This window comes from Enoplosus armatus, chromosome 19, assembly GCF_043641665.1.
Source record: "Enoplosus armatus isolate fEnoArm2 chromosome 19, fEnoArm2.hap1, whole genome shotgun sequence".
Lineage (NCBI taxonomy): Eukaryota > Metazoa > Chordata > Actinopteri > Centrarchiformes > Enoplosidae > Enoplosus > Enoplosus armatus.
The window spans coordinates 274,172-290,940 of NC_092198.1; the positions used below are offsets into that span (position 1 = coordinate 274,172).

The window sequence follows — 16,769 nt, forward strand, 5'->3', positions numbered from 1 at the left end:
GCAATGACTTTCAAAATAAAATGTCCATTTTTAGTACAAAGCAGCAACACTGGTAATGCACATAAAATACTGACTGATGGTGTTATGGATTCAGTACACTAACATGCTAACTTGCTAACATACTAAAACAATTCAGGTCTTCAGCCTCATCTGAACGATCTTATTATTGATCCATTTGACTTTGACCTTGGAAAAGAATGGAGGGCTCTGATTGGTGGAGACATTGAGGAGGCGGTTCTCCTCCACGCTCCGCCTGATGGAGCGAATGTCAGCAGCTGATAGCCCGGTTTTCAGAGAGAGCAGCGCCGACACATGAGCATCACTGAGGAGAGACGACACAGAGGAGTGATTAGTGAAACTAATATTAAATATCTGACACACCTGGTGGACAGGTGAGTACAAAGATCATCATGTGAAGGAACATATCAAATGATCAAACATGTTTATTTGAATAAGGACCAGAAAAGATCAGAATATATAAAACAAAATGAGAGTTGGTTCCCCTCTGTGATTGGTTATTGCAGCCGCTGAGGTATAAACAGGTGAGTTTTTAAAAACAGAGGATGTGTGACATGTGACCTATTGGACGACAGACAGCTTTTGTCAACATGACTCCTCTCAGTATTTTTCCGTTTGCTTCACAGGCGACACCTGAACCCCACCCAGCTGCACCTGTCGTCTCCCATGGCAACCAGGAGTTTCTCACACAGCTGATCCAGGTCACAGCTTCAGGGTTTAAATATGAGAACACACGTTGACAGATTTAACCCCACAGAGCCCAAAGTCCTCTATGTTCCCCTGACTTCCTGTCTGAAGGTGAAGACCAATGCGTGGCCACCAAACTGAATACAAATAAAGTTAAAAACTATCTTATCTGTCAAACAAAAAACCTCTTCAGTGTTTTTAAACTTTATTTAAAAATCTTTCAACTTTTATTATCTAAAGAGAACATTTTCTTAACATGCACCATGAGAATACTAGAAGAGAACCAGATTTTAAGATGTGATGTGTATAAAGACCAAATAAAGAACAAATGTTTCACTTCAGTCTTCAGCAGTAACAACATGATGCTGATATTATATTATAATATATTATATAATATAGTTGAACACTGAACTGGTTTTCTGCTCTGATGAAGACCAAACTGAAGGCGATGCATTATTTATTAGAGGATTGGCTCAGAGTAATACATGTCCCGGGCAATGTTTCCCCCGGGTTTTGCTTCACAGGCTACATGCAGTCAGACTTTCAGAGTCTCACTCTGAATGTGTTTGGCTTTTTTCAGTCGGATGTTTTTCCTTTAGCTGCTGTGGTGTGAATATTAAACAGAGGTGACATCATCAGCTGGCGTCCAATGAGAGGGCTCTTTTTGTGGGTGAGATTGATGAATGAACTGTGATTCATCAGCTGTGATTCGCTGTTTAACTTTCACTACGAGTTAAACATGAAACTTTGAAACAGACAAAAGGTGGAAAAAGAAAAGAAATAAAAAGTAAATGAATTTGCTGCTTCTTCTTCTACTGTCAGTTAAACTCAGTTCACTTCAAAGGTTCTTTAGTGGCATGAAACACATTTAAATTGTGTGAAATAAGAATATGTTGAAGTTCTTCCCAGAACAGATATGTTTTATGTGGGTATCATTTTGTTTTTTGTTCCTACCTGTACGTTTATATTTGTGTCCTTGTACTAACGTGTGAGTGTTAACATACATATTGATTTTGGTCAGATATTGATGTCATTCATCAGATCGTCAGATGATGAATTCCTCTGACATACACCCCCCCCCACCAGTACCTGAGGTCGGGGAACGTTCTGGCCACGCTGACCATCTCCAGCTGAACACTTCCAGGATCCTGCAGACGGAGGATCTCAGCCAGGCTGCAGAGCATCTCCCCGAGCCACAGAGACTCACTGCAGCCCTGAGGACACCAAAAAGAGACAAAACACAGACTGGCTGAAACTGAAACCTGAACTACAGCAGCCCTGATCCTGAGTGCAGGTGTCTCACCCCCTCCTTGAAGAAGTCGTTGATCTTTCGCGCATCCTCAATCATCCGCTGAGCTCCGCCCACTTGCTGCTCTCTGCTCTTCATCCTGGTCTTCATCATCCTCTTCACATACTGAAGAACCACGTCCTGATGGAGGACACACAGCAGGGACTGCAGACAGGCAGAGAGACAGACAGGTAGTCAGTCAGATAAACAGGTGGTATACAGACAGGTAAACAGGTAAATCGTCAGTCTCACCTGTCTGCAGGCTGGTTTCAGGTCAGTCAGGTCGGTCAATTGTTGGGTCAGAAAGTCCAGCAGAGAGTCGACGACAGGAAGTGACCCGTCCAACCAGACAGATGTCCATAGCGGACTGAGACACACCTGAACACACAACCATCAATTATTGTTTTTGTTTATTGCTCATGAAATGTGATCATTGATCAATGGATGAACGTCATCAAGGATCGACGGTGATGGTAGGCGGAGTGGAGATGACCACCACAGCAGAGGGAGCAAACATGGTCTGAGGTATGTTGCTCAGGCCCCCCTGAGGGTCTGCCTTCCTGTCCACTGCCCTGACGAACGGGCATCCTGGCTGAAGAGGAACCTGTGGGTTCAGGAGCGTCGGATAGGAGGGGGTACGGTGGAGGGTCGGCTTTGTTTGTGACCAGTTTCGTTGGCTCAGACTCGTACATGCAGAGGCAGGATGGGATGGTGCTCCGGACATGAAGCTGAACGTCCCCTGAAGGTGTTCTGGTTGAACTGTTGATGAGCTGCAGCTTCAGGGACCACTGAATGTGATTCTGGTAAAAACCTGTTCTGCCAAAGCGGAAGGACCAGATCAATGATGGTGGTCAAGGAATGATCTAACTCTAGTCTGCAAGCAGAGGATGTCTCTACGCCTGCAGAGTAAGCTCTTTGGACCACGCTGGCATGATGACAACGATGTCCTCATGGCTGCCCATCACTCTGGACGGGGCAGGTTGACTGGGGGTAGGAAGGATGACTTCAGCCCCTGCTTATCCAGGCACTCGTCATCCCACCTCGACCACTGCGATTCCCTCATCCTTGACCTCTGCAGCTGATCCAGAATCCTGCTGCCCCCCTGGTGTTTTTCTACAATACTCCTCTTGTGCGTTCACAATACTGACTCCCTGCTGCTGCTTCATCCAGTTCAGATTTGCTTTTATGTGATTCTCCTGTAGGGGGGTTGGTCTTCCTTCAGCAGAATGTAGTTGTAAGATTGTAGCTGCTGGATGAAGGAGAGTGATCAGAGTCATGAGGAGTAGATACGACTGACCAGATCCTGATTTCAAAAGGTCCTCGTCAGATGGGCTGAGGGACAAGAGGCCCATCGTGGAGACAATCAGTGAGATTTGGTGGGTGTTTGAGGTGTGGTCCTACTCCTGAACTACTGCTATGGAGTTTATGTCCATATATGAGTTATAATTTAGTTATAATGAGTCATAAAATTTTATTGACTCACTGTTGGATGATCATTGTGTGTCTGGATGAAACATGCTGATGTTCAGCAGGAATAATTATCACCATGTTAGTTTAGCGTGTTAGCATGCTAACATTAGCTAATTATCAGTAAACACAGAATCCAGCTGAGGCTGATGAACGTCATCAGTTCTGCAGGTATTTGGTCATAAACCAAAGTATTGGACACATGAACATGTTGACCTGATGATGGCGCTAGATGAAGAGTCAGAGGATCACCGGAGTTATTACAGTTCATCCTGAGGGGAGTTACAGCATTATCGTCAGTACACACAGTATTTGTACCTTCAGCTGGATGTAAATGGGACATGTGAAACACATGTACCCACAATCCCTCAGGGCAGACAGAGTGTCCAGACAGCGATGTCTCTGCTGCTCCAACAGGCTTTCTGTTTGACCTGTGATGTAATCCCTGAGGACAATCACAGAGAACCAATCAGCAGCAGAGCAGGAAAACACAGTGTCCAGTCAACCTTCACTTTCAGGACTGATAAAAAATAATGTCAATAAATGCATTTGAATAACTTCTGATATCAAAATTAGACTGTGGGTTTTGACTTGCACCATAAATGTTTAAAGTGGCTTTCAGACGGATCATCTGTCTGCATGAGATGAACTTTGTTGTGTTTCCAGTCGTCAGCAAACTAACTCATAAACTGACTCGTCTGCTGATTATGAACTGAGATCTTTAAACCCATAACTCTGAGATCTTTAGAACTAACTAAAAACACTGATGTGTAACTGCAGGTGTGAGAAGGGTCTTTGATATTCAGCAGCTAATCGTACCTGAACTGCTGCTCACAGACCAGGTGAGCTTTGATCACTGAGCGGACGTTACTGTGGTTTCCCTTCACAAACTCCTCCACACACTTCTTATAGCTGAAACACACAGTATTCTCAATGTACGAACATCTGCATAAGCACGCCTTAATATTCATGTGTTCAGTGGGCGTGGTCTACCTGGTGAGGAAGTTCTCCAGGTGAGCTGTGATCCTCTGAGCTTTCCTCTGGTCTCTGATCACACAGCTGAACTCAGTCAGGGAGCTGTCTATCACCTGTAAACACAAATATCACCACATACACATCATCCTGAACATAAAGGTTCCAAAGCCACGTAAACCTGCTATACACCTGTTTAAACCACTACCTGGATTACAGGTGTTCCATAGGTTTTCATGCATACTGTCTCACCTGTACTGGCTGTGTCTCACCTGTACTGACTGAGTCTGACTGTCTCACCTGTACTGGCTGTGTCTCACCTATACTGTCTCACCTGTACTGTCTCATCTGTATTGGCTGTGTCTCACTTGTACTGTCTCTCACCTGTACTGACGGAGTCTGACTGTCTCACCTGTACTGGCTGTGTCTCACCTGTACTGTCTCACCTGTACTGACTGAGTCTCATCTGTACTGACTGTCTCACCTGTACAGGCTGTGTCACACCTGTACTGTCTCACCTGTATAACATCTATAGCCAGTGGACTGAAGCAGTATTGGTCGATGAGTTCAGGTTTCCTGCCGGTCAGCCAACTCTCCTCTTCTTTCTTCAGAGCTGTGTTCAGCCACAACTTCACTTTGTCCTGAAGGACAGAAAAACGTTTTACAGCATTTAACTGAATCTAAATATTATTATGAACAAGAAATATATAATTTACAATAATGTAGAAAGTATTTAACTGGTTAATATCAGCACGATCATTTACTTTGACTCAGACTTGGAATATATTAGACTGCTGGTTTATAGAGTTCCTCTTCTGACACTTCAACTACTTTCATCTCTTCAAATTACTGTTTTCAGTGGTTAAATGCATCAACTTACAGTTTCACTGCTTTCATTTCTTATTCTTTAACTGAGAGTTCATCTGCCTGACCTTGAACAAAAGAACTCTTCTGAGTCACAAAACAGTTTATACACTTCAACTGGATTTCTTTTCTTTCACGATTCCACTTCAGCCCCATTTATCAACCACACAACCCATTTCAAACTTTCAGTTCCACTTCAACTTTTTCATCTGTTCCAAATATTTCAACAGCAGTTAATTTACTGACATCTTCTTCAAAACATTTAGCCTTCTTTAAAAGATATCTTTAACATACAGATAACGGTCCACAAATATTCCAGGAACATGACCATAACATCAGATTTACAGAACATCAGATATTTTGATAAAGATCCGGATCCAGATCCTGATCTGAACCATAAACTGAGCTTCCAGAAACATTCTGAGAATGTAAAACAATCATTTGAGAGAGAAAGTAAAACAAACCAAAAAAACCTCAGAGAACATTAAAGGAACTGAACTCTTCAGACTGGGACCAGTGGACACCAGTTCCCATCTGTCTGCCGGTTTTTACCTCTTTGTGGGTCAGGTACTGGTCCTCCAGTCGGTTCAGATCCTCCCGCAGCAGCAGAGAACCCAGACAGGCCGTCTTAATCTTCCCCTCCAGATCTTCATGTTTTAATATTTCACTTCAGGAGGAAACACAGACAAACACCTGAGACTATATATATATAGTTATATATATTGTTCCCAAGAAATATCTAAGATTGTAATTCAGATAACATATATAAAGACAGAAAACAGGATTTACTGATAAAATACAACTGAAACTAAGAAACCAAAGGCTCTTGAAGTTCAGTCAGGCAGACTGAAGTGGGTCTGTAGGGACTCACTGTGGGTAGTACTGGTTGATCCAGAATAGCAGGTAGCTGCAGTCATCCGTTTCCGGTCCAGAAGCAGCGAGTTCAGTCAATCGAGCAGAGAAACTCTGATGGTAGAGTCCAGCGTACATGTTCAGGATGTCCATCTGTGGAGGGTAACATTCCTTCACTGTCCTCACCACCGTCAGCAGGTCCTCCTTCACACGCCTCCCCATACGACACACCTGCACAGTTACATGAGTAACAACGCACTGAACTACTACTACAAAGCTCCGTGGTGTTAGATCTGTGAGTCCAGATCTGAGAGATTCCAGAGGTGGATTCATGACTTGATTTTACAGACAGGATGTCTAATCACTGTCTTCAGAGACAAGACAGGAAGTAGAGTCGCTGTTTTTAGAGGTTAAAGGTGGAGTATGATGAATGATTGTAGAGACAGAAGACTGTGTTGATGATTGATGACTCACCTCCCTCTTCAGAGGTGAGGACAGTCCATCAGTCCCACTCGAGTCGTCCTCTGCCATCTTCATCAGTCTGGACTCCACCATGTCCTGCAGCAGACTGTTGTGAGTGCTAAGCCACTTCAGAGGACGCCACACCGGGACTCGGTCTTCCAGACAGCCTGTCCAGCGCCGATCCTGCAGCTCCTGCTGCTGGATGGAGGCCACAGCACTCCTAAGGACCTCCAGCTGCCCCGAGGAGAAGGAGGAGGTGAAAGTGTTGTGGATAGCCATCAATATCTGCAGTCTGAGAGCCTCGAAGTCACTCTGCAGCTGGTCCTCCTCCTCCTCACTGGGGGAGTCCTGAGTGAACAGCTGCTCCTCTCTGATGATCAGCCTCCTGCTGACCTCCTCCAACGGCTCCTCTCCGTCCACCGGCTGCAGAGCCTCCTCACAGTCCAACTCATCCTCTGCAAGAAACATAAGCAGAGCAGGTTTAACCCACCTGGAGGGTCAACACCTCTGACAACAGTTTGGTGCAGAACCTCCGACACCAAAGTCCAGTCCGTGCAGCTCCAACAAGGCCACATAAAATGTTTTACACAAGACAAAATATAAAAGAAACACAAGGCAGAATAAAAAGAACATAAAAAGAGACGACGAGGACAATCAAGATATAAATAAATCTGAACTAAAATTCAAACAGAAAAGTTTGAAGTCCTGATTGAAAACTACTGAGAATCGCAGCAGATCTGCAATTTTACGGGAGTTTGTTTCAGATATGCGTAGCATAAAAGCAAAATGATGCTCTCCAGGTTTAGTTTGGACTCTGGGGTCAGTAAGCAGACCTGATCAGACCTGATCCAGACTTGAGAGGTCTTCATAACAGAGCAGCAGATCAGAGATAAACCATTCAGTTCTTCATGAACCAACTGGAGTATTTTAAAATCAATAATTTGACAAAGAGGAAGCCAGTGTAGAGATTTGAGAACTGGACTGACGTGGTCTGGATCAGCAGAAGCCATCTGATCTGAGACCTGTAAAGACAGCATTACAGTAGCCAAGCCGACTGAAGACACAGTAAACCCTGCTGAGACAGAAAGTACTTTAACTCTTGATTTAGTCTTCAGGTGACAGACGACTGAGTTGGACTTAAAATTCAGGTCTGAGTCCAGGACTACACCAAGATCTCTGAACTGGTCTTCCTCATAATGATGGTGACATGACATCATCAGAGCTGGTGGCAGCATGTAGATGTTAAACAGAAGAGGCCTGAGAACAGAGTCTTGGGGAAGCTCTGTATGCTCAGTATAGTGACATGAAATAGTCCCTGTCCGTCAAAGAGAATTAAAACCGGTTTAACTCTGAGCCTGAAAGTCCAACCCAGTTTTCCAGTCCAGTAACATGTTGTGGGGCCAGGCCGCCGAATGCAGCGCTGAGATCTAATAATACTACGACTGAAACTGTTCCACTGTCTGCGTTTCAGTTTATTTCATTCAAGACCTCAACGAGGGCAGCCTTGGTGCTCTAAACAGAACTGAGACGTCTGGAAGTTTACTGAGCACTCAGCACTGTGAGGGAACTCTTGAGCTCATGTTACTTCTAAATAAGGTTCTGCTAGTTCTGATCTACAGGGTGGTCTACCTGGTGTTCTAACTGATGTGGATTCTGATCTACAGGGGTTTCTGTGTTCTACCTGAAGGTCTATTGGTTGTAGCTGAGATTCAATTGGTTCTGACCTGATGTTCTCTTGATTCTGACATTAGGTTCTGTTAGTTGTGATCTAATGAGGTTCCGTTGGTTCTAGTTGATGTTCTGTTGGTTCTGACCTGCAGTGTGGGCGTGGTTCTGCTGTCTGCGGTTCTTCCAGATTTTTGCAGGGTTCTTTAATTTGGGGAGTCTTCTCCTCACTCCATCTCGGTTCTCTTCAACGCCTCCTGCTGAACATTTAACAGCAACTTTATGGACAACATGTTCATGTTCTTCAATACAAAAATGGATCATCTCTGTTACAACTTAATAAAAGAAAGAAAGAAATGTTTGAGGGCATCGATGTCTGAGAGACAAAGACATTATACATGTTTTTATAAATCACATAAGAGAACAAACATTAATTTTATAAACTGAAATATTTTTAAACTGTTTGGATTTCGATTGAGTTGAAACGTGGAATAACTCACTTCAAGGATTTTAAATGTTTACGTTTTTGAATGAAGTTTGGTCTAAGTTTAACATAAGATGATGAAAAACAGACATGAATATATGAACTGTCTTTACTTTATACACCAAACATAATTAAGAATCATTAATATCAGACTGTAACATTATTAAGAATCATTAACATCAGACTGTAACATTATTAAGACTCATTGATATCAGACTGTAACATTATTAAGAATCATTAATATCAGACTGTAACATTATTAACAATCATTTATATCAGACCGTAACATTATTAAGACTCGTTGATATCAGACTGTAACATAATTAAGAATCACTGATATCTGATCAGACTGAGCAAGAATATTAACCTCATGAATCTGAACGTTTGACGTATTTGACGCTTCAAATGGATCAATAAAGACACAGATCACATCCGGTGATTATCAGATTACTAGAGGTTTCTTCTTCGGCGTTCTGAGCGGAAACAAAACATCCTTGAAAATAAAACACTTAACACTTAATTAAAGAGAATATTGTGAGTTACAACAACATCCAGCTACTTCCTACCTTTCATCTCTCCGTTATTTGATTCTCTGACGGGGCAGCCCGGAGGAGGGGCGGGGTTAGACATATGATCAGATGGAGCCACCTGCCTGTCTGCCTGCCTGTCTGTCTGCCTGTCTTTTTAAATCCTTATTTATTCAATGTTTTGTATTGATTGTAAATATATTTGTGAAGCCTCATCAGATATTTTTTGATCTTTTTGTTTTTACATCGTTTATTTTATTCGTCTCATTAAAAACATTCTGAGCTGATCATTAAACATGTGACATGTTAGTTTATTGTCCATGTTGTGACACATGTTGTCAAAAGCAACACAGGACAAACAACAACAACAACAACAACAAACATATAAACACAGTGAAGAGAACACATCAACTATAAGAAGTGTTGTTGAACTGCAGCTCCACCTGGAGGGCAACAGCTGCCGGTGCAGAGGACCAGTGCACTCAGCTGCTTCTTCACTGGCAGTGTACATATTTAACATTCTCTGACTCAATTTATCATCACCATCATCACCATCACCATGATCACCATCATTATCATCACCATCATTATCACCATCACCATCATCATCATCACTATCACCACCACCATCACCATCCTCATCATCATCACCATCACATCACATCACATCACATCATCATCACCATCACCATCACCATCATCCTCATTATCGTTACCATCACCGTCATCACCATCACCATCACAATCATCTTCATCTTTATCTTCATCACATTTTATAAATCCAGCTTCAGAGAAATTCGATGACCTCACCTCTGCTGTTCTGCTGACTCCTGCTGGACAGAAAGGAAACCCACATCATCAGGACCAGGATCCACTTCAACCAAGACCTGCAGAGGGTTTAACAACAGGGTCCAGAATCTGCTGCCTCAGAGAACAGCTGACGTCTTAAACCGGCCTGTACTGTCGCAGAGGATCTCCTCAGACCCTCGTCTGGTTTCACTTTCACTTTCTCCCCCTCCTCTGTCCCTCTCTTCCTTTCCTCTACCCCTTCACTCCCTCTCCTCTGCTCCTCTCCTCCTCTGTCCCCCTCTTCCTTTCCTCTACCCCTTCACTCCCTCTCCTCTGCTCCTCTCCTCCTCTGTCCCTCTCTTCCTTTTCTCTACCCCTCCTCTGCTCCTCTCCTCCTCTGTCCCCCTCTTCCTTTCCTCTACCCCTCCTCTGCTCCTCTCCTCCTCTGTTCCTCTCTTTCTTTCCTCTCCCCCTCCTCTCCCCCTCCTCTGCTCCTCTGCTCCTCTCCTCCTCTGTCCCTCTCTTCCTTTCCTCTACCCCTCCTCTCCTCCTCTCCTCCTCTGTCCCTCTCTTCCTTTCCTCTACCCCTCCTCTGCTCCTCTCCTCCTCTGTCCCTCTCTTCCTTTCCTCTACCCCTCCTCTGCTCCTCTCCTCCTCTATCCCTCTCTTCCTTTCCTCTACCCCTCCTCTGCTCCTCTTCTCCTCTATCCCTCTCTTCCTTTCCTCTACCCCTTCACTCCCTCTCCTCTGCTCCTCTCCTCCTCTGTCCCTCTCTTCCTTTTCTCTACCCCTCCTCTGCTCCTCTCCTCCTCTGTCCCTCTCTTCCTTTTCTCTACCCCTCCTCTGCTCCTCTCCTCCTCTGTCCCTCTCTTCCTTTTCTCTACCCCTCCTCTGCTCCTCTCCTCCTCTGTCCCTCTCTTCCTTTTCTCTACCCCTCCTCTCCCCCTCCTCTGCTTCTCTCCTTCTCTTCTCCTCCCCCTCCCCCTCCTCTCCCGATCCTCTTCTCCTCCTCTCCTCTCCCTCCTCTGCTTCTCTCCTCCTCTCCTCCTCCTCCTCCTCTTCTCCTCCTCCTCTTCTCCTTCTCTCCTATCTTCCTCTCATCTCCCCCTCCTCTGCTCCTCTACTCCTCCTCCTGAAACTTTAACAGAATAAATTCAGAATAAATTAAAGTGACATTTTATAACTTGAACCTTCTGTGACCTGAAGCCACCTGGTTGGTGTGTGTGTGTGTGTGTGTGTGTGTGTGTGTGTGTGTGTGTGTGTGTGTGTGTGTGTGTGTGTGATGTCACTGTGTACTGACGTCCTCTCGTCTGTAACTCGATCGATCATCAGCTGTTAATAATCAATGCAGCTGTGATCAATAATAGATGGAGGAGGCTGATCGGGTCAGAGGTCACAGCTCAGGTGGTGAGGGGGCAGAGTAAAGTGTCTGTCTGCACAACATCAGCTCACCTGTCTCACCTGTGAGGCTCCGTAAAGATTCAGCTGAAGATTCACCAACACATTATTATTTATATGTCATTATAAGATATACACTGAGAGCGTTCAGTAGGTCAGTGTTTACTGCTGCCTCACGGCCTGAAAACTATTTCACATGTACAAGTACACGTGTATAATGTTCAGTACAGCTTCAGTTTATCAGTTCAGTTCACTGTGAGGAAATGATGGTGTTTTATTGGTGACTGATGGTGTTTTATTGCATATGAAAATAAATGCATTGAATCCTTCAAAAAAACATTTCACTGATGAGACCCTGAAACCAAATCACACCAGAGTCAAATCAGGACGACATGCAAAACCAAACACACAGTCGTGTTTCCATCACTTCAGAGGACATTACATTGACTTACATTCATTTCCTGGAGACTGACTGTAACATTAAACCAAGTCTTCACCCTAAAATCTAACAAGGAAAGTGAGTCCCCACAATGTGACTGTGTAAACAGATTTATGTCCCCACAACATGAGTAATGCATGTCCACACACCCACACACACACACACACACACACACACACATGCAGGAAAGAGACACCTGTATTTGAATTGAGAGGAACTGAGCAGCAGCAGCAGAGTCGTCTGTCTGACCAACAACAAGCTTCACATTGTTGTTTACTTCATCATCATCATCATCATCATCATCAGGTGACTCTTCTTCTTCTATGTTGTTGTTTCTGAATGCTGTTTTAATGATGAGTTCAAGCTGGTTCTGGTGTGTAGTACAGTGCAGTGTAGTACAGTGTAGTGTAGTGCAGTGTGTGTTTCCAGTGCGTGTAGTACAGTGCAGTGTAGTACAGTGAGTGTTTCTAGTGTGTGTAGTACAGTGTAGTGTAGTACAGTGTGTTTCTTTTGTGTGTAGTACAGTATGTGTTTCCATTGCGTGTAGTACAGTGCAGTGTAGTACAGTTAGTGTTTCTAGTGTGTGTAGTACAGTGTAGTGTAGTACAGTGTGTATAGTACAGTGTAGTGTAGTACAGTATGTGTTTCCAGTGTGTGTAGTACAGTGTAGTGTAGTACAGTATGTGTTTCCAGTGTGTGTAGTACAGTGCAATGTAGTACAGTGTGTGTAGTACAGTGTAGTGTAGTACAGTATGTGTTTCCAGTGCGTGTAGTACAGTGCAATGTAGTACAGTTTGTGTAGTACAGTATGTGTAGTACAGTGCGTTTCCAGTGCAGTGTAATACAGTGTGTGTAGTACAGTATAGTTTAGTACAGTGTATTTCTAGTGCAGTGTAGTACAGTACAGTGTGTGTAATACAGTATGTGTAGTACAGTGTGTTTCCAGTGCAGTGTAATACAGTGTGTTTAGTACAGTGTAGTTTAGTACAGTGTGTTTCTATTGCAGTGTAGTGCAGTGCAGTGTAGTACAGTACAGTGTGTGTATACTGTCATTCCCTCTCTCCTCTCATATATAGTTGTTGTGGCTGTTACATAAACAATAAATATAAAAGTAGTCCTGTTCATTAGTTTAGACTCATCCAATCTGATTCAAATTTAGTTTATGAAAAGATTTTCATGATTGAAATGTTTCTGTGTGTGAAGTGAAGCAGACGTTTGTGGTTGGAAACAGGAAGTAAAGAAGTTCCTAAATTAATCCAATAACATGTCAGTTGTCAGGGTGACAAGGCTGTCTGTGTGTCTGTCTGTCAGCTGTGATGTGTTCAGGGTTTGTTCCTCCAGTGGAAAAAACAACTCATTGATCATGTTTAATAATCCAGGAGTTTCCAATGGTTTGTCTTACCGATTGTATCTGATCTGATCTCACCTGTCTGACATTTTCTTATTTCTCATCCCAAATGAATCACCCTCAATCTGACTGTGATGTCTGGTGAAAACTCTAATTTTTAAAAGAACCCATAAAACATTTCCTGGAACTCTTAAGTCATGTAAAACTTCCTAAGGAAACCCTTAAAGCCCCCTCAAGAACCCTGTGAAGAACTGAACCTGGACTCTTTTTTCGGAAATCTGGAACCTTGAAAAAACTTAACCAAGGGCAACTGAAACTTTGTGAGGAACCTCTGAAAATGTCTTAAGGATTCCTGAAACCATCTCAAGAACCTTTAAACCCTTTTAAGGGAACCCTGAAACTATGTCAAGTTCCCCTGGAACCTAATAAAGAACCTCTGAACCTTTCTTAGCAACCCTATAGAAAACCCCTGAAACCTTCTTAGGGAAACCATGGAATCCTGAAAGAAGCCAGCCTTCTCAAGGACTGCTGAAAACTCTGTGAGTAACCTCTGAAAACCTCCTAACGACCTTTGAAGTCCCCCAAGAACAACCCCTGAACCCTTTTTTAGGAAGCCCTGAAACTTTGACCAAGAATGACCAAGTAATCTTTAGAACCCCTTTAAGCCTTTCTAAGAACCCCTGAAGTTCTTTAAGACACTTGAACCCCTCTGTGAAGAACCCCAGGCACCTTTTCTGGAGTGCTGAAACTGTGTCTTGAACCCTGAAAACTTCTTAAGGACCCTTTAAGACCCTCTTCAGAACCCCGGATCACATTTGAGAAAACCCTGGAAGAACTCTTGAACTCTTCTTCGTAACCCAGTCAAGAACCAGGGGACACTTGCTAGAACCCCGTTTGATTTTATTGAAGCCTTCTTAGTAAACTCTGAAAGTCTGTCAAGAACTCTGAAACCCTGTAAAGAACATCTGAAACCTTCTTAAGATAACCTGGAACTCTGTCAAAAAACCCTGTAAAGAAACCCTCCTAAGAAACTCAGACACTTGAAACTGTTGAAACTGCCTCAGCCTCGATACATCCGCCAAGTGTGGAGTCGATCAGATGAGCCGTTGTTGAGCTAATCGAAGGACAAACATACATACAGATTCCTTCATTGATAGTTAGATGATGAGTCCCTTGTGCCTGACAGTCAGCACCAAGGGTTTAACTCCAGGTGGTAAGAGAGACTGGCAGGTTGTTTGGGTTATGTCATGTATCCCAGCATGCACTTTGGGCAGACTGAGCTCATTTCCATGGATTTGACTGCAGACTGAGTCTGAGGAGCCGGCCGGATCAAACCGGATCACCGCAGCTTTATGAAACAGGAAGTGACCTCATGCTGCCTTTACTCCTGGTTTGGTCTGAGTCCACACTGTAGTGACAGAGGTCAGAGGTCAGAGGTGGTAGGGCTTACTGGATGGATAGGTTAGTCCTCCTCAGCCAGTGAAAACAGTTGTTCAGATGATGTCACCTGACAAGGTCACAGTGATGTCATCAGACTACAAACGTCTAACATAGTCTGTGTTATAAACTGAGGTGTGTCTGTTTACCAGGCAGGGAGACTTTAATGATAGACTCAATCCAGGTTCATTATGAGAAATGTAAGATCCAGTGTTTCTGGACTGACAGTCAGGGCATCTCCACCTGCTGCTCAGATTTAAACCGTCTCTCATGACAACAACAACAGCTACTGCATGTTAAAGACACAGTGAAGCTCTGAGTCATGAAAGCATCACTTTTTCATCTCAGGAACATTTGAACATTTTGAACTCACTGATACATGTTTTTATTCCACTTTGATTACTGCAGCTCTCTTTGTTCTGGGCTTCCTAACAAGTCTTTTAGATTTACTAATACAAAAAAGAGATCACATGACCGCCCTGCTCATCACGCTGCACTTCCTGTGAAATTATTTAAAAGCCTTGACTTCTTTATAAAACCCTAAAATAACCTGCAGCTTCATATATCTATAAATATCTATATATATAAGTTTTATTTCATCTTTCAGAAGTTTTTCATTATGCAGATATTATATATTTTAATATCATAATGTTTTCATGGACCCAGAAAACTCAGCTGGTATTTTTAAAAAGAAATTCAAGACACATTTTCTTCTGGTTTGAGTTTCGGGAAATCCGACCATTTTTGTCTTTGGTATTTATATCAGATTTATGATGTGATTATATATATATATTGCTGACCGACAGGTGAACAAACACATGCTCCTGTCTCTCTGCAGCCCTGTCTCTCTGCCTGTCTGTCTCTCTCTCTGTCTCTTTGTCTTTTTTATTTTTGTGGTTTTATTTTGTATTTCATTTTGATATTTCTCTCAGCTTCCTGCTGTCTCTACGTTCTGATTGGCTGAGACAACAGAGGTGATGAACACCTGTGACACAACAGTGGGCGGAGCTACTGGAGAGGTGAGACTCAAACACACACACACACTAACTGTGTGTTAGACTGTCCCTGTCCCAGGTGAGTCCATCTGAAGTCAGCAACAAGCGCTCTGATTGGTCCATTCCTCCTTTCCAGGTGTTTCCAGACTCTGTGGAGTGTTTAGCAAAACATTCCAGGCGTGTCCCGTCCATTGTGGTGGAGCCCACAGACGGAGGAGAGGTGGAGAGCGGAGAGCTCCGCTGGCCTCCTGATGATGTCAGCAGTGATGTCAGAGAGGGCCATGCCCAGATGACAGGTGAGGTCATCAGATTAAATGATGTTTAGCTGAGGTGGAACATTCTGCTTTATTACAACCTATTGTCAGTTTTATTGATCAGTAACAATCAATAATCAATCAGTGTGGGTACCTGAGCTGTAGTGACATCATCAGGTGTTTTTTTCCCAGGTTCAGGTGTACCTGTGGAGGAGGCGGAGCCACAGGAGAGGGTGATGGGCGGAGTTTAAAACCTCTGACTGCCGTGGCTTCTTTATTCTCAACCAATCAGTGTGAGGGTCTCTGTGAAGAAGGGAGGGGCGGGGCCAACTCACCTGTAGCCCCACCTCCAGGCCAGGGGGGCAGAGTCAGATCTGGACAGACTGAGAGTCTGTCAGTCAAATAAATAAGGAGAAAAGATGTGAAAATAAATTTTAAAAGGGTTGACCGGCCCCAGAGGATTCTGGGACGACGATCAGCAGGAGGATATGAAAAAGTGAAATGTGATGAAAGTGAATCTTCAGCGAGCGACAGACTCGTCTGATTGACCAGCTGTTTCCAATAAATATGTTTGTATGAATGATTATTGATCAGAATGAAGCTGATGGAAAATACTTCTATTGGTTGTTTCTCTTAAAGACCCTGAACATTTGTTGTCAATAAAAACAACAAAAAACTTTTTCAGTCTTTTTGAGGTTTGTATATCAACACTCTAATATCCTGTTTTTATCCTGTTGTTAGCTTTCTCTCAGCTAGCTTAAAGCTAAAAGTCGACACAAGACAAAATGTTTGTTACTGACAGGAAGTCACAATGGAAACAAAC

General features: G+C 43.4%; 2 protein-coding genes across 2 annotated transcripts; one reads left to right on the plus strand and one right to left on the minus strand.

Moving 5' to 3' along the window:
- Positions 1–132: 132 nt before the first annotated feature.
- tnfaip2a (tumor necrosis factor, alpha-induced protein 2a) lies at positions 133–13,349 on the minus strand. Its single transcript, XM_070926277.1, has 14 exons — positions 13,339–13,349; positions 10,097–10,173; positions 8,425–8,535; positions 6,623–7,065; positions 6,168–6,379; positions 5,849–5,963; positions 4,951–5,073; positions 4,454–4,548; positions 4,280–4,372; positions 3,779–3,905; positions 2,246–2,371; positions 2,009–2,158; positions 1,795–1,919; positions 133–322 (listed from the first exon to the last, which is right to left on the minus strand). Exons 1-14 carry the CDS (start codon positions 13,347–13,349, stop codon positions 133–135), a joined length of 1,998 nt encoding a protein of 665 aa, XP_070782378.1.
- LOC139301826 (protein LBH-like) lies at positions 12,161–16,275 on the plus strand. The gene is made up of 4 exons (XM_070925280.1): positions 12,161–12,218; positions 15,630–15,716; positions 15,829–15,988; positions 16,139–16,275. Exons 2-4 carry the CDS (start codon positions 15,675–15,677, stop codon positions 16,195–16,197), a joined length of 261 nt encoding a protein of 86 aa, XP_070781381.1. The 5' UTR covers positions 12,161–12,218; positions 15,630–15,674; the 3' UTR covers positions 16,198–16,275.
- The last annotated feature ends 494 nt before the right edge of the window (positions 16,276–16,769 follow it).